The sequence below is a fragment of the Labrus mixtus genome, chromosome 1 (assembly GCF_963584025.1).
Source record: "Labrus mixtus chromosome 1, fLabMix1.1, whole genome shotgun sequence".
NCBI lineage: Eukaryota > Metazoa > Chordata > Actinopteri > Labriformes > Labridae > Labrus > Labrus mixtus.
In genome coordinates, this window is record NC_083612.1 from 31,562,904 (window position 1) to 31,588,803 (window position 25,900).

Consider the following 25,900-nt stretch of genomic DNA (forward strand, 5'->3'; position numbering starts at 1 on the left):
CTCACAGAGTCATGATGCCACATGTGTAGGAATGCTAACTTAAAAATGCTAATTCCAACATGCATATTCACACATAAACTTGTTGAACAGACCAAAACAACCCTCCCCCCAAAAAACAACACTACCTGATTAAAACTAAAATGTTGGCTGACGTGCAACTTGTAAACAGAAAGGACCACTTGGAGAAGTTACCCCCCCTCCTCCTCTTCCTCCTCCTTTTTTGTCCTCTGGCCATACGCCAACGACAAACTCTGTAATTTGTGAGACAGAAGGGGCGGCAGACAGCTGATGGTGAGGATGGCTAATTAAGAGACCTGCCCAAGCATCAAACACTCCCAAATCCATGACAGACGACGGAGGAGCCTAACGATTATGGAAATGATATTACATAGCCGTCTTTGATCATTGCATCACATTGCATTTTTCCCCATCATCTCTTAACGCATGTGGGACTCTGTCATGTTCGGCAATGAATTTGGTCACAGAGGAGAATGGCCCAATCAATAAAGATAGTCTGAAAACACTTTTATCATTAATGCCTGGCAACAAAAAGACTTAAGGATATTATTACAGATAGTTGTAACTGATTCAAGAGTACTGTAATGACTATAAGAAGCCATAAAAAAAACTTCACATCCAGTTTGACACAGTGAATTAGAGCCACGGGGGAATAAACAATACATTGAATAATTAAGATAAACCAAGCAAAAGGTTCCAATGTCCATGGGACAATGTCCTGAAATCAGTCCCAGCTGACAGCAGAAAGTACTGCACCCTCTTAAAAAGCTAACACATGTCCTGGTGGCTCAGTTCAGCTCTACATACTTGTGACTGCAGGCTTTCAGACTTGTGTTGTACTTATGCAGATTTCTCTGCTTACTTTCCTGCCTCACTTGAGCGAAACCAAAGCAAAATACACTAACAGCAGGGTTGCATGAGAGCAATCTGATGGATCCAAGTTTCTTTCCAACCGTGATGCTTTCCGTGAAAGAGAGAAAAAATTGCTAATTAGCGTTATTTGTTTTTTAAATTGTAATGTCATTTTTGTTCAGCTTAGAGATTCAGTCCAGATTTGCCATGATAAAATGTGAGGTGTGTTGCTTCCACTATAGAGCGCTTTTCTGTTTAAAGTAGAAAAGTGTTGTATAGCTGCAGTCCTTTTACCGCTTTTCATTTGCAGAACAGGAAATCACAACACGGCAATATACCGTGGATTCAGAAACACTTTGCTAAAGTTTCACCCTGAACTTTCCCTCGTCTTCTTCTTTGTGATCAAAACAGAAAGCTGAATTAAAGCATCTCTTCATCCTCTTCATCCCCAGTGATGATAAAAAATTTGACTCATGATAAACTTTCCTTTCTGTTACAGGGTCGATTGGCTGCACTGGGATCTGCCCCCAAAACAGACATATATACCATTGAACACATCTCACAGAGCTGTCACTCAAGCGAGGGTCAGAATGGGGAAAACTCACTCCTCCAAACTCCAAGCTCTGTATATTTCCAACACAGGCAGGAATCAAAGTGGTTGATTCTCATGGCTGGAAACCAGAGCACAATGTAATATTGATGGCCACCAGAGTGCAACACACACTTGCAGCTCCTCTCAGGAGGCGCTGGAAGACACTTGCTCCTTGTGGCACAGGGTTTAGAGTTGATTGACACGTCTGATACACACACACACACACACGCACAAACTATAGCATGCGATGGGCGCTGCACTCAGGGGGTCGCCTTTGTTTAACTATGCAAAGTCTTTCATACATGACATGGAGCGCTAACTGCAGTCTCTGCATCGCATCCTCCGCTTATCACGAGCATCTGGCACAAAACAGCCGAGAAGCTCCAACTATTTCTCATTCTCTCAGCCATCTGCCAGCTTTTTCAGGATTCACATTTCAAAAACATTTTGAAATTAGAAAACATTCTTAAAGCATTTGTGGCACAATTTCACGTGACTGTGTTTGCAAAGCCGACGAGACAGAGCGCGCCATTACAAATGACTGCTTCAGGGTCGCTAAACAGGGACACGGAGTGTAGTAACGTTCAGGTTAGCTCCAGAAGGAAAAGCAAGAAAGGATGAAACATGTTTCTCTACATGACTCATTCAGAATTATTTTATTCATCATATCTTGGCTTTCTGCTACTAGAATAATGTTAACCAGATGTGTAACAAAGCAAAGTATATATACCTAAGCACAGAACTTGCAAATTTAAGTTTTTTACACTTGAGTAGTTCTATCTAATGCAAATATCTACACCAACTTCAGGGAGAAATGTATTTTTTAATACCACTAGTCTGATTTCACAGGAATAGTAACTGCTGGATTTTGTATATTTAAGATTGAATAAAACCATCAGCTTTAAAAATATGATATCTTAATTACTTAATATGAATAAAACAATAAACACAAAACTATATCAGTAACAAAGATTTGGTGACATTTGGAATTGAAGTACATCTTGTTAATGTTGTGCTCTGACTTAAGTGTGAGTTGAAATGTAGAACTTAAAAAAAACCTTTACTCAAGTACATTATTACTTTGTATTTGTGTTCTAATGTGGATAGAGACCCTCTTTATTCTATTTCAACAGTGTTTATTAGAGACAACGTATACTGAACTAAACCTCCAGCATATACTGAATTGACCTTGCGGGATGTGTGCAAGAGCCCTGGCATAACTTCTGTGTCTTTATGTCTGTCTCATTGGACAACAATGAGACGAACAGGTCACATATAATATCACTTATTTTATCACTCCACTATCTCAATCATCAATAAAATTGTGGGCAAAGTGTCCCATTTGATGTAATCCCCTGTCTAAATCATACAAATGAATACAGAATACAATATAAATATATACTGTATGATAGTAATCAATTTTTAATTCTATTAAGCTAAGTTTTACTCAATAAACTTGGGGAAAAATTAACAGGTTATCTGCAAATTAAATTTAATCCAAGTGTATTTATTTTGTTAAAACTGTGTTCAAATTTGGAAATCATCTGAATAATAATCTCTCATTTGTTCTATTTTACCTTAAGGGTTATCTTAATGCCTCGTGGTTAATGCCAGAGTTACTCTTTGAAAGATCAACTTGACACAAGATAACCATGCTGCCTCCAAAAGATTATATTTGTGAAACATTTTTTCTGGCAGCAGCTGCTGAAGGTGTGAGCAGACAGCCTGGTCCAGTGTTTCTCTTCTCCACGCTGCAGGTTCAAGTGCAGCCTGTTGAGCCTCAGTGCCCTACACTGTGCACTCAGTCACACAGTCTCTAACCACAGCCGTGCTAATGTCTCGTTCTGCCGCTGAAGAGCAGAGTGGAGGTGTTTGCTTGGCCTCGCCTGCTCTGATGTGCTTTCTCTCTCCACCGACTCAGGATTGATGGAGTGGCAGTGTGACATGTAAGAGAGTGTTACGACGTGTTGCGTTCCCCGCCTGGGCGGCAGGGGGGACAGGGAGGCCCTCTTTTGCGACCGCCTCCGCTGTCACATTGATGAAGGACGGATTGGCTCCGGTCTGATCTGAGTGCTTCATCACGGTGATGTATGGACAGCCGGGCGAGCTCCAGTTCTGGGACTCGTGTTTGTGTGTACACCTCTGTGGCTCTTTGGCTAAATGTTTTCCTTCCTTTAAGTTGCTGCTGCTCTCTGTTTCTCTCCGCTGGATCTACATCACAGCACAGGTGGTTTGCATTATTTCCTAAATTCCACTCATGACTTCATGGAGAATCACAAGCCAAGGTGGGGCTCTTTATTCTCACTCTCGCACATTCAAAGACACGAGATGAGGGTGTTAAGAAAAGGCTACATTCACAGCTTACATTTTAATATTCTATGATTTTCCTTCAAAGTTATTCTCCATGTAGACAGACACAAACAGAAAGAATTTTCCTGTTTTTATACATAGGGCTACAACAGAGAATTAATTAAAGAATTGCTTAATAATTATACAAATAATCAGTTTATCATTTAGTCCACAAAAAATACAAGGAAGTTACCAAAATAAAATCTCATCACATTTTCCAAGGGCCAAATGTGACATATTCAACCTGCTTCTTATGTCAAAACAACAATTACAATCCAAGACTTTTCATTTGCACCGTGAAAAAGCAGTAACTCCTCACATTTAGGACGCTCAAACCAGCAAATGTTTGACCTTTTAGCTGGAAATATTCTCAAAACAGTTACTTCTTCATCCTGGGAGTGGTAGACTAATTATCTTGGGCTCAATTATTCAATTGATCTTGCAGCTCTTCTAGTATTTCTCCAAGTAAAATAAGATGTTTTAATGGTTTCTTAAACATGTTTCCTTGTTAAATAAAGCCCTACGAAAGAGAGGCCTTGTAATCCTGTAAATATCACCGAGTAATTTAGATATTTTACTCCAAAGTCTAACAAATTTCACCTACCTCGGGGATGTTACTTTATCTTTCAGTGAATAAAAACCGAATAATAAACTGGAAAAACTAGGCTGCTGTGTCTAGTGTACAGTAAAGTATTGAGAAATGTCATGTTATCTCATTGTGACCAACGTATCACAAGGTCGAGCAGTTTCCAGCCCGGGGGAAGACGGCAACAGTACCTTAGCTTCAATAAAATCATTTGAGACGAAAATGAATTCTCTACGCCCGTGACATCATAAATTGAAAACAGAGGATATTTAAAAGTTGTTGCATATCCATCTCTTTCTTGTCGGGACCTCAAAAAACGGTCATAAACACTTTGTTCCAGACTGCGCTGTATTCCGCAGGCCTGCTCGTCCTCTGTGGGCAGGGTGTGGCTGTGTGTGTGTGTGTTCCCCTGGGTTGGGGTCCAGGGCTGAAATCAGATCAGAGGCTCATTGTCTGGCGGGTAAGACAAGGATTACTTTCCTAACCTTCTCATGCCTTCACGCAACAATGAGAGGGAGGACAGAATGAGTAAGTTGTTTAGAAAAATCTCCCCTTACACCGAAAAACACCTCCATCTGCTCCTCGTGTCCTCTTCTACATCGACTCAATGAACCGGGCCCTTCGACTGTGCTTGCGGTGCGTTTACTTTTTTGACTGAATTTTGTGTATTTGTGTGTCTGTAAGGGGCTAACATGAGACAAAACAATGCAAGAGGCCATGCAGTGAGACAAAAGGGAGCATCGCTTACAGGAAACCTGGAAGATCCATGTCCTCTTCCTCTAAGCGGTTTGTCTGAGAAGAGGATTTCAGCTCAGCTCGCCTTCAAACACAGCAGCCCCAATAAAGAGCTAAATATTAAAAACTTGTTTCAGACCATGTAAGTCTGATGCACTCACACTCCATAACCAGTCTCTCTGGTAAACAGAGGGGGAAAATGTTGTGTTAGTTGATGCGGCCAATTAATTATATTGCAAGTCATTTAAAAATCTATAAAAGAAGTATAAACCGGTTTAGGCTGTTTGAGAAATTGTAAGTATGGTATTAAAAAATGCAATACGTGTATTTCAATTGCCTTGAGCGGTGTTATATTGGAGTCTTTTTTAAAAAAAGGAGCTGTGTCTTAAAAAGGAGTAAAGCGTAAATTATGCATATCATTTCCCCCCCCTCTCCATTCCTCTTCTTCATTTTTTCGCAGGAAAACATGGCCGCAGTCCACACGTGCTCTGTCCCGCTCGCTCGCCTCTCCTCCCTGGAGGTGGTCTCGCACACTGGCAGGGGGGAGGTGTAGGTGTCAGAGCGCGCTAGCCTGCCTTGGAGAAGCTCCCTTTGGGTGCTGGAGGGGGGGGAAGGCTCATCTATGTGTTGGCCTGTTCATTGCTGTGGGCACCAGAGTGTGTTATATCGAGCCTGTGGTGTGAGGCTGTTATGTTTCCTCCCTCTCACGGAGCTCTCTGGGTAACACAACTGTAAAACTAGTTTTCTGAAGTTTGAAAGAGTTGGAAGTCGGAAAAGATTTTTTATTTATCAGACAGACTGCATGTTTAAAAGTGTGTATTTTGGTGTAATATGTCATATATATACGTAATGAATGATATTGAGCTTAGTTTCTAAATGAGGTTCAATCATTAAAGCTGTGTCAGAATGATAAACCTAGATAAACTCTGTACACCTGTCATGATGCTAACCCGTCTACAAACTGACTGTAGCTCAATCTGAGCAGCTCGTATCCCCTTTCTTGACATCAGGCTCTAAACTACAGTGGCAAAATGTAGCACAAAGGGCCCCAAATCAAGCTAACAGCCTAAAAGCAACTTTTTAAGGTGGTTTTCTGGCTTATAAAACAACTAGTATAGTCTTCATAGACTAATTGTAGCTTACTATTTTTCCTTCTTTGACCTGCCGAGTTCACATTAAATTCAATAATAACAATGGCATACAAGTACATTATCACTACTTTTTTGAATAGTTTATACAACTGAACGTGTATGGAGATGACATTTTGAGAAACGTGTGCATCCTTGCTCAGTAGCCTACACTGAGGCCTCTTTACTGAAAACTAGCTAAGCACCTAGAAACAATAAGCTAATGTTAGTAGCAGCTTGGCTCTTGGCCACAATGCATCCTGCTAACCCCTTATTATTGTTTGTTTTTCTTCCTATTTTTTTCCCCAAAACCTCTAATAGTGAAAAAAAGAAAATGTGACGCTAAAACACTAACTGCTGACATTATAGCTATGGCTCACGTTCAACTCTCTGCTAGCACTGACTGTTGTTTGCTAATGTCATAATTTACATGTTCTTCTTTGCTGCTTTAAAAAAGTAACTCATAGTGACAGCCAGATTATAAAATAAATATAAAGCAGACTACTGTGATTTGTGGAAGAAAAGACAAGTAGATTTTTAGGGTAGCTATTCAATTATCTTGACTGATACCTGTTACCACATTTAGGCTAGGTCTGTATGAGGTGTTTACTGATATCAGTATCTGAAAAACACTCTAATTGTAACCTGAATATTACATCTTTAAACTGACAGAGTATAACAGGAGTGAGAGTTTAAATCGATAAAGTTCATTTTCTATTTTAGCACCAATGTCCTGTTAGCAAGTGATCTAAAGCTTAAGCAACAGAGGAGCTGTACAGTAGCCCAGCTGTCAAAGAGCTGGTTGGACAGTACAAATAACAGCCAGGTGTGTATTATGTGTTGATGGGTGGTGGTGAAAAATGGATGGCTTGCTCAGCAAAATCATTTGCTGTATAAACAAAGGTTTTTTTTTTTAAAAAAAGGCACTACTGTATGTGTTAAAACACACAAATCATGCTGACTCACTCATGGCAAAGTCAGAAATGTGCGCCCTTCGGCTAACCTCAAACACTGAACTGACGCCATAAAACACCTACGGTGCCAGTCACAAACTTCCTTGTACAGACAGAATGTATACAAGGGTTTCATTATGAGAGCTGAGCATTTCAAGGAATTATCTTCATCTCCTGGTGTGGAGATTGTATCCTTAACAAATGTGCTATGACCTCGTTAATATAAGGAAACACGTAAAGTTTTTGTTTTACACTGAAATTATATACCATAACTTTATTTTCAGAACTTAAAAACTCATGCATTAAAAAAGTAGTTAAACAACTTTATTGCACACTTGCCGAAGCCAATATTAAACCCTGCATGCTGCAAACTGTTTCTACTGGTCAGTGGTCGCTTGCAGAGGACACAGATAAGCTTTATGGTTAGCATAGATGTTATCCTGATGTATGTCCATTTGTAAACAGAGTACCAGATAGCCAGCTTTGTCACCACAGCTGTGTGAGAACCTGGAACTAGTTCTAAGTTTGATTTCATGTTTTTTTTTATCTCTCAGAAAAAGCAAGCTTTTTGGGAATACAGCACTACTAGACATTGATACCGTCAAACTAGAGAGAGCATACTGACATTTGCAGATATAGACACACCAGTGAACAAGATGGAAATAACTTGTGAGAGTGCTAATGCTGATGAGAATGCTCTGGTTTGAATCTGATGTCATGCCATTAACAAGTACACATAATAACTGGCACTCAATTGATATTTCTGCATTATAATTTCAGCTTAAATAAAATGTATTAAATCAATGAATAGATGCATTAGTTAAAAGGGCTCTCTCTGTTGTTCAGTGTGTGTTATGTAGAAATAATGCAGTTTCTAATAAAAGTTCCACATATAGAAGGAGAGGACAAAACAAACAGAGAAGTATTTCTAGACTGTTACCTGGACAGAGTTGAGTCTGCAGTAGCCATTGAGGGGGAAGCGGATTACGTGTGTTGGGTCCTGGTTCCAGCCAGCATTGACTGAGTTACACATGACGTCTCCGGTCTCAGGAAAGATCTCCTCAATGAGCACCTTTTCCCCGCTCAGGGCGATCCTCTCGCCCAGGTCTGGGGTGACGCGAACAACCAGGCAGTCACAGGGCTGGGCCATCCGCCGCTGCTCTCGCTCCTGCTTCCAGCGCTCCAGCTCCTTGATCATGGGCGTCAGCTGGTAAAAGCGTGCCTCCTCGTACAGCAGGTGGAAGTCCTATACAGTCAGAGGAGCAGGGAAATTAGTGCAACTCATTTGCATGTGTGTGTACGGTCCTCTTGGCTATATGTGTGACTAACTGCATTACAGTTCATCACCAAGGTCGTCCGGACAAAACGCCACACTTACAGTATACAGCACTGTGCAACATTATGATGAAATGACTGGAAGATATGTTTACAGAGTATCCTTGTAGCTCCCCCACAGCAACTAATGACAACGTGTCCTTGAGCAAGACACTTAACCTCTAATTACTCCACTAGAACTGCTCAGGCTGCTTCTGCTCTTTGACCCCTCTGCTGTAGTGAAACAGTGCGCTACAGAATGAGAGAACAAATAACTGATGGAACAGTGATAAATATAGTCCAACCGTTTTATGGATATTTTTCTGAAACAAATTTCTGTGTGGCAGATAACATCAGTGTCCCTTGTTTTAAGAAACCATCAGAAAAGGGCTCATGGCACCATGTCTTAGACATGTCATAAACTTGTTACTGAAGCTTCTCACTTTCCTACGTGTTCAAATGTATTCTTATGCACACATGGTTATAATATCTGGAAAAACAACATCTTAATAAATGTAATATAAATGTAAAAATTCTTGAGTTATTCTTGTTAACTAAAGAATATCTGATTAACACAGATTCAATAACAGCGCAGTGTTTGACATCTCACTGCCTTGTAAAACACATTTAAGACAGAAGAACAATAAACCAGGATTAGTGATGGCTTCCGACCAGCAGGACAACACTCTCCATAAACAAAGCATAGCCATGCTGCAGCTCTCCTCTACGGTAGCTCTTGGCAGAGCTGCGCTAGCCCTTAGCATGTTTCAGTGAGCCGACTCCAGAAAGGCCATCAGTGGGGGCTCCAATGAAGTGGGATGGTGCATTCCTGTGTGCAGACAGTCTGCAGCAGATTGTCTGCCTCTCCCTCCTGGGTAGGGCTTGCTGGGGGCCATTTGCCCCGGCGCTCTTGCCTCTAATTTCCCATAAGACCAGATGGCACCATCATTCACCACTACCATTGCAAATACAGGGAGGCGGAGGTTTCGCTATTGGAAGCAGACAGGAGGTGAGGAAAAGATATGTGCAAGTGAACATGAGGACAATCATCAGCCAAGGAAGGATTTTAATGTATTCCTCATATGGAGGGAGTTTTATGTTAATGAGGCTCATGGCCCGATGTTAAGCTCCTATTAGAACAAGATTTAATTAGGTAACACCTAAATGCAGCAAATCTATCTGTTAAACAATTAGTCATTAATATATCTGTGTTCTGATTAGTGTTCTCAGTGACATAGAATGACAGTTTCATTCATTCTCAGCTTCTCATCACTGACAGTCAAAGTTACATGATGCCCATGTTCCTGTGCTAATGGCTACAATGTGTTTAAGTGAATGCACATTATCAAAACACAACGCAAAAGTGTGTGTAACATTTGAACAGCTACTAGCACAGCTACTAGAACAGATAGAGGTTGCACATATTGGTAAAAATTAAAAGTCTAAACGTCCTTGAAAGGTGAGACGCTGTGTTTTTGTGCTGCGGAAACAACATATGCTTCGTATTGTCTGCATCCTTGGTGTTGTTAAGCGGGGATCTGAAAAAAATAGTTTTTCCCCTTCCCTTCTCAGGACCACTGCTGGGTATAGAAACAGAGCATGGCAGCAGACAGCATATTCATTAACCCTGCTGCTTTTGTCAGACTCTTTAGCCTTGCAAAGCCTCCCTCCATCGTCTAAGCTGTGCCTTCATCTGAGGCGAGAGAACGACACCCAAAAACAACTCTATCTGGACGAGTGTTGACGCAACACATCTTAAGCTGACGGTCTAATATTTAAGATTTCAGAATGCGAAAGAAGGGAGGGAGTGGGTCCTTTTTTTCCCTTTTTCTCTTCCTTTCTCCCTGTCTTTTTCTCTCCCGGCCCTCTTGCTGCAGCTGACAAAACTCATACTGAGACGCTCTCCTTCAGGCGGCTCTCTGTATCAAAGTGTAGCTCCTCATCCTTCACAGGTCTGAAGCCATGGATGGATATGTTTTTAACAGGGGTCTGTCTGCGAGGCACTTTAGTCATCCTGAGCAACGCACAAAACAACAGAGTAATCCTAAGCACTAAGGTGAGGATGAGAGGGAGACGGGGGCCAGCAGCTCCGTCCTGGCTGCTGGAGCTGCTGCTACCGCTGCCAGCTCTTACGAGACAATTCATCCCCCAATCCTGTGTCCAGACAGCCCGTTTGAGCTTCAAAATAATGATCCGACCTGATCGCCCACCGGCAAGGCAACATCTCAGGGAAGGACAGAGGGAGGGAGAGACGGAGAGGGCGGCAGAGAAAGAGAAGAAGAGGAGGAAAATGATAGAAACTGTCACTAAGAGGGAGTTGGAGAACTGATAAAGAACCGTATGTTTTGGACAAAAAATGAGGAAAGCCACACAAGTAGACAGGCCACTGACAAAAAACAAAAAAAAAACCCAACCTGCTACAAACTATATAACAGCATCAACAAAAAATAAAAGCAAACGCTCTTTCCTATTATTTTTAAAAGATGTGATACCAAAAGAAACACAAAGCATTATTGATTTAAAGTGCAATAAAAGCCTGAATACAGCGCGCCAGAAAGCACTCACTCTTAGCGGTTTATAACCATGCCCTCGATATGACTGAGCATTGCTTACACTCTTGTGATTAATTGTGGTTTGAATAATGAGATGAGGGAGGATATTAATAGTGAATATTTTGTTCCACTGATGTAGGCTGAAAAATTTCTTTTTCCTATTCTGCTCAGACTTTCACATTGATTTAGCAAAACACACAGCGCCGTGGCTGCCAGCAGCAGAACAGAGCCAGCCCTCTGGCGACGGCAAGCCTGATTGTGTTCAGATAAGGACATGCTCAATTCTGCCTCGCACTATTTGCATTTTTTTTTCTCCGGCTTCACGCAAATTGAAAGGTATGCAGATCAACACGGGCTTATACGAGGGGATCGTAATGGGTTGAAACAATGAGGTCCAATGCATTTTCTTCAACCACTGTGCCTGATTGGACTGTCAAGACTTCACAGAGAGGGAGGGAAAAGGATGAATAAGAAGGGGAAAACTAATCGCTACTGAGTCAGGCCATCATTTGCTGAAAATATGCAGGGCTTTCATGTTGTGTTCTGTTGTCTGAGGTTTGGCTCTTGTTCAGACTATCCGTGAGGCCCGGAGAGTTAGCCTGCGGCTCTGTGTGGCTCGGCCTCGCCTTGTTCCCTCGTAGAAGAATGATGAACAAGCGGCAGCCCGGTGGAAAGGTCACGCAAGTTAAGGCGGAGAAGAAGTGAAGAATAGAATACACCTAGGAAGCAGCAGCAGCACTGAATAAAAACCTTGAACAGGATGGAGCTGGAGGCAGAATTTATAATGATTTTGACAAAGCCACTCGAGTTGTGTGGACACTTCTGTGGCGTGTGACTAACCCTGCACGGTTTGGTTTAAAGCTGCACTAATCAATATTTTTTATTTCAACAATGGATTAACTATTGTATGATAGAGGTCTGCTCTGAGTGACTAACAAAAAGAGATGTTCCAACATTGTCTCGCAGAAAATGAAATTACACTTGATTACAGGGTAGTAGTGGCACAAAATATGTTGAAATGTGTGTTGGAACATTGGAGACAATTGACACAGTTTGGTCTAAAATGGGAACTGAACTCCAACCTCCTCGTTGGTTGTCCTGTGTGCATTTCAGGAGTATTTATATCTCAACACCAGACTTAATAAAGGAATCACAGAAACCCCACAAAAAAAAAAAAACCTATTTGACTTTGAAAACGCTTTGAAAAAGTTTGTGCGCTGCCTGCATGTAATTTAACATTTCTCTGTTTCTATGAGACTAGATTAAAACCTGTTGATTGGTTCAAACCTTTATCACATGGTTCTGCAGTTCCTCTTAGCATTCAGAGCCCTTTAGCTACCTTCAGCTTCATTGTTTTGGTTGAATGGCCGCAGCAACTCTTATGTTCTGAGTTACTTTTTCCAGGCTAATTTTTCAGTTAAAATGCCATTAATCAGAAAACAAATGTCAGACTGACACTGTTAATGACTTCAGAGGAACAGAGTGAAACCTGCAGCTACAGTGGAAGAGACCAAACCAGAGCTACAAGGAAAGAAGATACTGAACTTGTGTTCTGAGTTGGACAGAATGAAAAATATACTCTCCATGACGCTCCATGTCTGGACCAACATATTCGTCATATCATTTTAATGCATATAAACTTTAATAAAAAAATAACAATTAAATATTATTTTGTTGAAAACAGATTTCAGGAAAAAATTTGGGGTAACTACTCGGTCTGTTTACTCAACTTCCCTCAGGATGCGGAGGTCAGTGTCTGTCTTCAGGGGCTCAAACAAGAACAGGTCCAATAGAGCAGCGAAATGAACCCTCCACTGAAGCAGGTAGCAGGAGTTTCTGTCAGTTCAGAGAGGCTTGGTTTCGTAAAATAAACAGACACACCAACAGCCTTCCAGAGCAAAGATCACTACTTGAGTTTTCATGATTTTGAAGCTGAATTTTATATTCTTAGCAATTTCTTTCATTACTGAAATTTGGCCTGGTGGTTAATAACACGGTCCTCTGCATGGCAAACTTAAAAAAACACATATTTGTTATTGCTTTACACTGACTTTATAGTCATACCAAGACTGACAGCACTAGGAGGCAGGAGTGTGCAGCCTGGTAAAAGGAATAAACGTGATGTCAGTGACTATTTTGAGTGGGATCTGGTCATAAGATATTGTGGTATTTCACCTGTAGAAACCACTGGGTATAAAAGACAAAACAATAAACAACAGCACAGGGCTTTGGGGAACACATCACAAGGCCGTGCTAAATTAGCCTGTTAGCATTTTACCTCCACACCACTGTTAACTCCAACCGAGTCTGTTCCATATTTCTAAGTTTCCTAATTACTTCTTATGTCTACACTACAGGTAATTAATGTGTTGAGTGAGAGGAGGGGGATCTACATGAGGCATTGTGAAAAAATAACTCTGTTGTGAACATCCACCCCCTGAGAGCACAGAAAAACTTGAATAAACACAAACATGTTCACACTTTGCTGTATTATCATGAGAAAAAATCAAGAATTTCACACAACACCACTGTGTCTCAGCACAGATGGGTTTATGTACTCAAGCTTTCTTTATGCTGCGATGTTGCTCAAACTGGTGTACACAAGTACACACAATACAGTATGTTGTGTTGTGGATATGTACCTTGAAGTCATCTGGAAGGAGCAATTTGCTGGTCCTGAGGAAACTGAGAATGTAGCGGAATATCTCGCCGTCCCGATCTATGAAGTAGTGCTGCTTCAAGCTGTCCAACACGATGGGCTCGGTGCCATTGAACAGACGACTGATTCTGAAAATTGAAATACACACACACAAACAGGCACGCACGCAGGCAGCCGCACACACAAACACACACACAGAGAGAAAATGGAATGAGCCAGCTCCCTTCAAATGCATGAAACAATTACCCTCCATTTATTTTTCAATTTTATTAGCACTAAGCTTGAAATGCATTAGCATCCCAGGTTGAAACAAGGGGCTTTAGGCACCGTTCCTCCATTCCAGACTTGTTTGAAGTGTCCCTTCTGCAGAAAGATTATAACAACACACACGCTCACTGCTTGTACTTACAGAAATTAATGGCATGAATGTAGCATTACAGCTCTATTATTCCATCTGTCAGAGGGCTGGAAATGAAACAGAGGTAGGAAACGATGGAGGGCTACATACTAATGTGAGGAGGACATCTGGAGAAAGTGTTTTACTTTTATTTGATTTTTTTTTTGTTATGAATGTGGCAGGGGTTTGGACAGCTGCATCCCAAACGTATGCCATACTTAATGCAGAGTTACAGTAAGTGATTATTCCTACAGCAATGCTCTGTACTTCATTTCTAAACACAATCTTACCACATAACTCTGCCCATCATTGTGCTTGGACTTTAATACATCTTATCTGGTATTGTCCTTCCAAAACTACATCCATTTGATTTTTACTCTGAAGCAATCCATCATTCTTTTTCCTATGACATTTTTGGCTGAAATTGGACAACCAGAGTGGATGTGAAAATTCAAATGTGATGTGTTATCAGGGACCATTCCAGTTCTTAAAGAAAACATGGCGCACTCAGACGGTGGTTTGGTGCAGTAGAATTTAACGAGTCATGTGGCTCAAATGAAAAGATTTAAGAACATCATAAAGAGAGAACTACAACTGAATGAATTAAAAGTCACATTACCCCAAATTACATCAACAATACGTCCCTATTAAGAAATTTGTTCATTCATTTCAAAACGTAATTACATATATATGTTTTGAGTTTTTCTCAAACATTGACACATCTTTTGTGTATTTATGAGACACAAGTTTGTCCCACGTTTAACCTCTTCCACGAGTGCACTGTAAGATTGAGGGGGTCTTGGTTGAAGTTGGCTACAGGGGCTCATCAAGGCAAAGAGTGAAAATTGCTGTTATCTTTAAACTTTCATCACACCGCGATGGTGCTACGCCTCGAGACATCCTTGGACAGATATTCATTTTCCCTTTGTCTCTTTGCGGTTTTCCTGAAAGTTTTACCTGCAGGTCCCTCTCTCTCTCTCTCTTTGCTGGTATAATAATCTCATCTAGGCACCTCGTCTTCGTCTGTTTGTTCATTTGCACATGCTTAACAAACCCTCTGCAATTATTGAATAAAGTTTTTTTAGCATATTGAATGTGAGGTGAAGTGTGCTATGTAGTTATGATTATGTTCTGAGTTATGATTTACTTCATGAATCTGTTGCCAAACAACTGCTTAAAGGTTTGACTTCATTGTGTTCCTGAGAAAGGAGGATGCTGCACTGCTGCTTTCCTCGTCATTTCAATGTAATCAACTCTTTAATCACAGTAACAGCTTCCATGCCAGCTAACAGAGTTGTATGACAAAGAAAATTGGAAAACCTATTTGCAAACCAACACGCTCATACTCCCAGCTCTGCCTGAGCACCGGCGTTGTCAAACTCTATTTGAAGGCAGAGTAAGGGAGCCGCAGAGGGAATGTCAGTGAACAAACAGCAGGAGCAGCTTCACACACAGACTCATTTTTACTGGATTTACTATTACAACATTGTTCTTTGTCAAAAAAAAAGTGTGTGAGCTTGTATTTAACGCTTGTATCAGGTATCTCCTGACCCCGATGTGTCGGCTCAACACACTGAAGCTATCATGTCAAATCCACTCTGTTTCTTTTTCTTTGACTTGACTGTGTGAAGAAGCAGAGCAAAGATGGCTCTCCCTCCCTCGCCTCCTGCCATCCTTCCTCTCTTCCTTTCTTTCCTTCTTTCTTTTTCTTTCTTCCTCTTTTTCTTTCTTTCTCTCCCTGTCTCCATCCTTCTCCCTTACTCGCTTTCTCTCTGGAAATCGATGCAAAATGCTTTATAAAAAACCAATACTCATCTCCCTGTTTTGCCCGAGGTGTTCCTTTCTCATATGGTCTTGCAATTCTTCCAGCTAGAATTTCACCATACCCCTCCAGGCTAACTCTGTTTTTCATCTCCACTTTTTTAAAAAGCAATTAAAATGCTGCCTGTTTTTCTTTTTCTTTCCCTCTCCCCTACTCCCTTCACTCTCTCTCTCTCTTTCTCTCTCTCTCTCTCTTTCTCTGTTGGTCTACTCATTTTCTTTTTTCACTTTCTGTTGAATCCCTGAATTGGAGGGGTAGGGGTGTTTTTAACAGGTAGGGAGAGGAAAAGGGGTGTGTGGGGGGGGGGATATATGAAAAATTAAGAGAAAAGACTCATAAACAGACGTGCCAAAAGACAAAGAGAAAGGGAGAGCTAAAGGCAAAGATATAGGGAAAAGAAAGAAGAGAAAAACTGAAGAGAAGTAAAAAAAAAAAAAAAAAAAAAGAAATAAACAGAATATGAGTGGAAGACAGAAAGAGAGTGGGAGAAAAAAAAGCCATGACAGAGCTACACAGAAAGACATGTAGAAAGAGTCAGGGAGGGTGAGGGGGAGGTGGTGGGTGTGGGAGGTTATCGAGGACAGGAGCAGCTCAGATCTCCCACCACAGCCGTGCCAAGTGAGGGCAGGCAGCGGGGTAGGGTAGGTGGGCAATATCTGGCAGCAGCTACTCTCAGCTGCTGGAGATACGTGTTAGAGAGAGGGGACGCAGCACAGGTATCTCTGATTCTATGAGACAGATCTAACACTGACGGTGGCCTGATGAACACAGGACACACAGCCCATTACTTCAAAGTGGAACAAACACAGGCTTGTAAGGGGGAGGCTGAAGTCAAACTCCTTGTTCTCTATACTGTGCCTGACTCTGATTGGCTGAGATCTGCTGAGGATATTTAAACTGACAGTTGTCAAAATCTGCTCCAAAGACTGTTAGACCAAAGTTTAATATTGCCAAAAAATAATGATATTTTAGTCAAGGATGGATCAAGTTTCTGTCTAACTCTTAGCACATTTCCTCATTTCATTCTAAATCAGGGGGTAGGAATAAAAAATCACGCTGTTCTCATAAAGCTTTAGTTCACAAGGTTGCAGCAATTAAACAAATAAAGGATGAATTGACAAGAGAACATTAAATAGCCTCATATTTCAATAACCGATGAATTGTATTGTTGATTTCTCAAGCAGAGACTCTCACATTATGATCCTGTTCCAGCCTTTAGAAAGTAAAGATTTGTCATCTTGTGAGTGATTAGTCTCTAACTTTTGTTTTTTGGACAAAAAGGCAAAATGAAGACTAAAGCCCAACCGATTAATCGGACGATTTTACTTTCCAGTTGAGTGGCCATCTTGCCTTCATTATATATCTTTTCTACAAGTGTTGGATAACTGCATTTGAGGGATGCATAAAATGTTTATATCCATATCTATCTCTACAGATCGAACATAGATCAAAGATAGTTATCAACCAAGTTATCGGTATCTGATTTTTTTAATCTTCCTAATACAATATTGGTATCGTCCCCAGAAATCCCATATCGGTCAGGCCCTAATGAAGACATCATTTTAAGGCGAGTATTTTTTTTGACAACTTTCTGACATTTTATAGACTAAACGATAAATCTACTAGTCCTACAAAATAGTCTGCAGATTAATCAAGCACCAAAGTAATATTTAGCTGCAGACCTACATGATGTTTGTTTATGATGCTTTAACCAAACATCTCCGCTCTTACACTCACAATGTGAAGAGCTAATAATCACAGTGTTTCAGCAGTTATCCTCTTCATGTTGAGCTGTATAGTGTGAATTATTCTGCACAGGAGTAACAATTAATGCTCATTATTATTTCATGTGAAGTGATTAAAACTAAAAGTCTTATCAAACAGCTGATTTTGAATTACATTATGCAGATTTCTGGTGCCATGAAGCCTCGCTTACTTGTTCAAATCCAGTCATAGCACAAACTACAAACTCTAGCGGTCTAAAGAATTACAAACGTATATTGACATTGTGTTTAAGATGTATGTTGATTTTCATGATCTGATCATTCAGACATTTATTTTTATTGCTAAATGCTATAATTTACTGAAGAACAGAGCAAAAACATCCTTCTTGTTTGAGCTGATATCCTCCAGGTTTTGTTATAGCCCTTCAATAAATGAGGCCTCAAACATGAATGTGGCCTTACAGTCTTTCTTAATAATGCATGCCAATGAAAAAATTAGAAAAAATGTTCTTTGAAAGGATTAACAGTCCAAAGAAAGACTTGAGACCATGTTTACAGCAGTTTGAAAGACCTAATTAAAGACTGGAAATACAGTATACGGCAATAGACCGCTTTCTGAAACGTACATATCGTGAAAGATTCAGCTTGTAGAAAAGGAAGCTTTTAGATGAAGAGGACTACTAAAAGAGAGCACATGAAGCCAGTGGAGATCAATCGTTTTCTGGACACAGAAAGCTCGATGTCAAAGAGAAAAATGTCCAGTGGTCCTTTCAAAATAGTTTCCTTGTCTGTGGAACATTTCCCCCTAATTTCCTCAGCTTCTGTTCAAGTGACTGCTCCCACTGTCCTCTGCGAGAGCCACACAGAGTGCGCATCAAAGTTTCATGACCCCTGTCCCTTAATATGGCCTGCGCAGAGGAAGATGAATCACCACACATTAGTTACTAGACTAACTTTCTCTTGGCACGTTGCATTATTTAGCAGACAATCTATTAAAAGTAATCATCAACTTTAAACTCTTTAACCCTGCTCTTTTTAGCCGTCACCTTTTCCCCTGTATTTCCAGCGTGTCCTGCTAAGAGCGGAAGTGGCTTAAACGCAACGTATGTGGCGATGCCAGAGTAATTGTTTTGCTTTCTGCTGTCAGCCATTATCCTAATTCACACAAAAGGGCCCCTCCTTCCACTGGCTCCAGCAGAAAGTGGAGCCCCGAGGCCAACTGTACACTGAGGAGGCTGAGAGAGAGAGAGAGAGAGAGAGAGAGAGAGAGAGAGAGAGAGAGAGAGAGAGAGAGAGAGAGAGAGAGAGAGAGCGTGTGAGTGTATGCGTGTGTGTGTATGTGTTTGTGTGTGTGTGATCAAGAGTGAGAAAGGAACAAAAAGAGAGAGAGAGAGAGTGAGGGAGAGGGAGAGGGAGAGAGCACTCCAACTAACACTCACACTGGTATCCGCTCTTTACTCTGACTGTAAAAACACTGTTTGGTGCTCTGACATGACTCTGTGCTCCATTTACATGGTGCCCTGTGTGTGTCCCCCTATGAATAACAGCCTTGTAGTGAGTAGTTGTTGCACAACAGCAGAGAAAATACAGCTACACAATAAATAATTCCCAAACAAGAAATAAGAATTTCTGTTAGAAAATAGTCCAGCACTCTAAATAAAAACATCTTGAAACTTGCTCTGAAGCAGATACAAATTGCTTTCAATAACTTTGAAAATCAGATCTTAAAAACATGAGCGCTTTTGATTAAAGAATAACTGTATTCTTGTCTTGTATCAAGCCAACACGACGCCATGACAGTGTGTAAGAAAAACATAAAGGATCTTAGTAAGTGAAAGTAAACAGTCACAGGCCCTTGTCTTGGATGAGTCTTGTTTTCCTCATGACGTGTTGCAGTCAGGAATAAAAGCAGAGCTGTCAGGGATTTCCTGTCAGCAGACTCTAACAATATCAAGACTTTATTACCCAGGGATTATGTGGATTGTTTCCTGTAGCCAATTCGCCAGATTTTTCTAACCACCTGGTGAATGTTTACCTTGGCCCACACGGGACTCTGACTGTCAGTAACGCACAATCAAAAGGCTGCATAATGTTATGAATAACACTACAGCATTTGAGAGAAAAAAGCCGACAAAAAAGAGATGGGAGAAAATCATTTTATATCATTTTGATCTCAGGTGTGTTTGCTTTCCCCCCAGCTCCCTCCACTGGGGTCACCCTGTTTGTGGATGGAGCTAAAAACGTGAATAAAGTGGGAGGGTGGATTAAATAAAAACAGCTCTTACACAATCTGAATCATCATGACTAAAACTTACAAAAGGACGCACAACAACAAAAAAATACCCGTTTGCTCTGCGTGTGAGAAACAGATAACAGAGAGTGAGAGAAAAAAAAGAGAGATAGATAGAGAGAGAGAGCAGGAGTCCCTGTTATCTCATTTAAAGTTTGACTGTAAATATGAGTCTCCTTTTAGTCTCTCTGGCTTTTTGAAAACTTAAAATAACAACCCTTGATGTCAAAAGGAATGTACCATATGAAAAGATTTTTTTTAATACATATATCCTGAAAAAAATGTATTTGATTCCAAATAAATACTCTAATAAGGATGAAATAATCCAGAAAATCAATACATGCTGCATCAATAAACTAGTTATTTAGAGACATTTACTTCATCGTTTCTCCTCCAAGGTTTCCTCACAGCACCCTGATCCACTAACCAGAGAGAAAGACAGTGAAAGTGGGTGTAGTGCATGCAGAAATGTGTGAGCGATGTGTTAATCACACCAACACTAAAATCAGCGAGTGACGGCACACAGTTGCCAACTTGACAGCAGCTGAATTCTCAAATATCAACACTGTGTGAAAGGAGATAAAAAATGAACGCCCTGGAGGTATTTGTTCAACAATTAAACAGAGGAACAAACAAAACAATCAAATGCACCATTTTAAATCTATAAGAGTCCAATAATAATAACAATAATAATAATAATAATAATGGTGATTGGTGACAAATGTCCCCTCATGGTTTGAAAAGATATCAGTAATTGTCATTATGGAAGTTACATTGGAGTTTGTCCTGATGCCAGTCAACTAAAAGACTTGTTAACAGCATAAATCCAATTAAGAAAGCACCAGTCAAAGAATGAAAACATTGATTTAATGACGCAAATATTATATTAAGTTATTAAATTAAGATATGCTTGAAGATTTAAAGGGATTTGACACTTTAATAAGAGACCTAGTTAATGTGTGGTTTTTCCAAATGTGATCAAAAAACGATGTAAATCCCAAATATTTCTTTATTTAATGAATACTAATAGGACAATGATAAACTAACGGCAGCAATAAGACGTAACAGATCAAGAGTCTTACCTTGAGTCTGGGCACTTGGTAAGGGTCGCCAGGCTGCTGGTGTACATGTGTCCCCCGACATCGATGTGCACCGGAGCGTTCGACTTGGTCAGCTGAGCCGGCAGAGGGATCCCCTGAGCGGCCAGGGGAGAGACCGGGGACCGGGTCAGTGACAGCCGTGACATGCTTCTTCCCTCCTGAAAGCAGGTGTAAAGAAAAGCCATGGAAATAAAAAAAGAAAAAAGAAAGGATATGTAGTGTATATATATATATATATATAAAAACACAGAGTGATCCTACACAGGGGAGCAGGTAGTTTCCTCTCTGAGTGCTATCAGATCACTTCCATGTCTGTCTGGTCGCATATTTAGCCTGGAAATTATTGCCACCGCTCTAATTAAGTATGTTTGCATCTTTTCATGCAGCACCGGAGGCGAGGATAGGAGGATGCTTATTAGAGAGAGAGAGACATAGGGAGAGAGAGAAGGAGAGAGAGAGAGGAGGAGGAGGAGGAGGAGGAGGAGGAGAAGAGAGAGAGGGAGAGATGGACAGATAGAAAGACAGAGAAAGAGAGGGGGAGTGAAAGAGAGGGGGGGGGATGCTAGGTGTCAGCCTCCAGGGGAATAAAACAAACTGCTGCTGCATTATTCTAATTAAAGGTCGCCTTATGTGTTAGATGTGATGCGCCCAGACACACCGAGCACCAAACTGAGAGCAAGGCAAAACGGAGAAGAAGAAGAAGAAGAAGCAGAAGAAGAAGAAGAAGAGGGGCAACTTTTCACTCCTGTCTCACATACATCCCTCACAAACAAAGATTAACTACTGACAGTTGACTGCAGTTTTTGTACAGGCCATGACACAAGAAATGACTTTATTAAAATGTGCGTAAAAAACACAACAACGAAGGAACCCCGTCGTTGTGCTGATCAATATCATAATGATAATGTATGTTCCTAAATGTATAATAAAACGAAAGCATCGTTATACTGAAGGTCAGGACCGTGAGTAACGGGGACTCCGGAAGTTTTGAGATGTGTGAGCGTCGCGGTGCACTCTGAGGTCAACACGCAGCTCACTTTGATTTGCAGCTAAAATGTTACAGAATATATATTTGTTTTTAATCCACTTCGACACCATTAGATTCCGCACAGCTCCATGGAAGAGCAGAGGACGCGTAAAACCATCAACTCACTGGTGCGTAATTTGTTTGCCAACAGCTTGCAGGTGAACCTCCTCACATCAGACTGGCCACGCTGTGATGTGACTGACTGTTCTCAGTTAATAATAGAAGAAGAAGTGAAGATAATATTAGTCGAACAAATGAACCATTTGGTATTTTTCTAACGATTAAGCATCTATATTCATATCTTTAAGCTTAGAATAACGACTGGAGCTTTACAGTCAAGTGCATGTGTTTACAAGCGATGAAGAATAAACCACAGCACTGTTCAGTAAATAATAACTATTGATCAGTTTACTTTTGCACATATGGTGCCGTTTCACTGAACTAAAGGTCACTTGGAATACGCGGATCAGTTCCTGAGGGCCCTGAGAGAAAGTGCTGCTGGGTACAAAGAGAGACACGAGTTTTTTTTTTTCACACGGTGTTTCCCGCCTCACAGCAGTATCGTGTTCGTTTAATACGATTACAGCAGGACGGGATTACATTTCAAATCCCAGGAAAGAGGAGAAAAAAAAACTTGGAGGGATTTAAGAAGTCTGGGGTTCATTCAGAGCTGTCCCAGTGACACACACACACACACACACACACACACACACACACACACACACACACACACACACACACCAATCAATTAACTCATTAAATTAAGTTGTACGCGGTGTACGCATACAACAGCAAGACTCACAAATCTCCCATTTCCAAAATGAATTTCAATGTTTTAATCATTCACAATAATTTCAACCTTCTTTCTCTTTTAATCCGTATCCCCCCCTCCTCTCTACACACACGAACACACACACACACACACACACACACACACACACACACACACACACACACACACACACACCACATATGATAAATTCCTTTACAAAAGCACAGCCGCTGTAGAGACATTAACTTTCTCCTTAGATCTGCCGTGTTCCAGCCTCCTTCACCTGACCCTGCTAAAGTGTTGTAGCCGACTCCAAGCACACGACATTGTCGTAAAATGACCCTGATAAACTCGAAATGAGAATAGCCATACATAGAGAAATGTTTTACAGAAAACAAGCTGGTCCTATATTCTGCTCACGACCACTACAAGCCCGTGCTCTGCCTTTAATTCTACAAAACGCTCAATATGGCGTCTTACTCCAGCGCTGCAATTAAAAGCATAACCCCCGACACATGTAGCTGAATTCACCATCCTCTAGATATTCATCCCACACATGTGATGTCCGGTTCAGGGGAAAATCCCTACTTTGTGTTGAGCTGTATTCACGATACTCGTCGGCACCAGTTCGACTACACTCGTCGAAAACTGCCCAGATTGAGCCTGCGATATCTGTGCGTAAAAAAATAAACCATTCTGAAATGTTAATTTGAGCACCCTACCGTTTCAAACATTGTAGGGAGTCCAGAGGAAATCCGTGCCGGATCAGTCCCAGCTGCTGCTGTCCGCGTAACCCCCGAAAATGTTAAATATTTTCTCCCCGAGTTTGTGGTACAACTACAGCATCCAGCTCCAGCACGAACCTACACAGCCGCACAGTGAAGCCAAGTCTCTCCTCTGTATCCTGTACTAAACTGCTTTTAAAAGACACTACTAGGCTGCGGCCGGGATGGACTGCTTGCAAAGAGTCTCTGTGGCTTTAAAGGCTCTATTGCAAGGCTGCCTCGACCTGTCCTCAGCAAGCTTCTTTGTACCAAAGCGCACAGGAAGCGTCCTTACCTTGTACATAGATGAGATGATCTCCTTCCCCTTCTTTGCTCTTATTTGGATACGCGTAAAATGTGCGCTCTTGTTGGAATCCTGCTTCGTATTTCGGCTTCTTGTCTGCTTTTTTTGCCTAAATGAAACTGCCCCTGTGGTTTGTTATGAGAAGAAGAAAGCCAATAATCCGTCTCTAAATAACAGAGCAGAGCTAAAAAAGAAAATTCTCGCTCCGGGCTGCCCAAGCGCCTCTGGGCCAGGGATTAGGCTACAATTAGCTCAACTCCACTCTCTCGCCCAGGCAATTTTCTCAAGGAAGAAAACGTGATACCCTTCTACTCCCGAAATTATGACTGTACAGATTTAATAACTTATTTTTCTTTTGCCGGCAAAAGTAGATCGTAATGAAGTTGTGATTTAGAGGGGGGGACGGAAACCTAACAGGCAGCTGATAGTCGCTCAATAGATTTAGAGCAGCAAAAAGCAGATTTTAATCATTGTCACTTCGTCTGATGTAACAGCTCCCCAGGCAGTTCCAGCTAGTAGGCATACATTTCCATCCTCATCTCCAGTCTGAATGTAAAGTTTAAAACCAGGCGAGCTGCCATAGTCCTTCACTCAGGCAACATGCAAGAAAGGCGCAGTAACTTGTTGATAAAGTCCCAGCAGGAAAAATATGTTGGAAGTGAAGAGATATCCTTGAACCAATATCTTTTTTTTCATGCGGTGATTTTCCCCCAGTGTCCCCGCTCCCTCTGTCTCTCCCTCTGTCTCTCCCTCTCTTGCCTTAATGTCTGGAGTTGTAACGCCAAATTTCCTGCAGGCCATTAAAATCAAATGACGTCTATGGACATGCATGCATGCTGCTGCAGAAAGCGCCCTCACAACCTGCCTGCAGCCAAATGCGCCATTTCAATTATAGCGCAGGGCTTAGATGGAGATATCTGCCCAGAACAACCCCCCACCCCCCCCCCCCCCCAACCACCTCCGCCCCCTCCCCTCCCTCCTTTCCACCCTCACTCTCAGTAAAAGCAGAAAGCCTCCAGACTTTATTTTTTTTGGAGGGGGGGAAAATAAGATTTGGGCTGATCATTGTTATTTTTTCAACATATGAAGACACAATGCAAAGTGATGAGACGCTGAAGTGGTGCGCCTGTTTTGTGCTTAGAGAAAAGGAAGTGAAGAGTCAAGCAGGTGCTCACACCAAAGTCTTGATTATTTATTTATTTGCATGTTTGTTTTTTTGCGGGTAAATAACTGTGAATAATTGATGCAACATTGAGCCCAGTAATTACTCTGTAAGAGCATCCAAACAGAGGTGGAGGTTCGTTCCTTGATATTTGGCGCCAACCAGTGGAACTTATTATTGGTCCACTAAAGATACTTATTTAAGGAACGTTTTTTTTTTTAAATGTACCACAGGAAGAAAATATAATTTCTTACTGATATCAACACTTAAATTATCTTTATTTTTTTCTGGTATCAGCATAACACAACTGTGATAGCTACGTTGTCTTTGAGAAGTTATACAAAAAACTCCCTGCGGCTCCTGTCTGCATAAAGTCAAAATAATACAAAACGTATTTAAACTGAAAATGAAACATTTCTGCTTGTGATCTGACAGTAGGACTGGTAGGAGTGTGAGGATGCGTCTCTCCTTGAAGCCAACTCTTCCTCATAATTAGACAGCCTCTCAGCGCTCCCATCGTCCCCTCTGGCTCAGATTTGTTGTTTCCAGAGGTACAAAACCGGAGGGGAAACTGGATTTTTTTTTCTCATTAAAGGAAACAAGCCCGGAGTGAGTTCAATTACACGAAGTATGCAGGGATGTTGTAAATTTAAAGATTTAAATAGCTTACAAAGTGGCCCCGGGCCCCATCAGTTAATTTCCTTAATTTATGGATTTTAGCGGAGTGTCTATGTGGAAGAGGAGAAGTAGGTCATCTTGACGATTTGAATAAAGCTTTGAGATCTCACAACAGATGCAAAC

At 41.1% G+C, this 25,900-nt stretch overlaps 1 protein-coding gene across 3 annotated transcripts in view; it reads right to left on the minus strand.

The window, feature by feature from the left end:
- Nucleotides 1-24,815, minus strand: part of LOC132977561 (BTB/POZ domain-containing protein kctd15) — a 29,807-nt gene extending 4,992 nt beyond the window's left edge. Inside the window, exons 1-4 of one of the 3 annotated variants that reach the window (XM_061042240.1) lie at nt 23,929-24,815; nt 21,053-21,228; nt 13,721-13,865; nt 8,153-8,458 (exon numbers count right to left, since the gene is read on the minus strand). In XM_061042240.1, the coding sequence (XP_060898223.1) occupies nt 8,153-8,458; nt 13,721-13,865; nt 21,053-21,228; nt 23,929-23,937 (636 nt within the window). In that variant the 5' untranslated portion in view covers nt 23,938-24,815. The other 2 variants (XM_061042231.1, XM_061042249.1) reach the window with 2 other exon arrangements.
- Nucleotides 24,816-25,900: the final 1,085 nt, after the last annotated feature.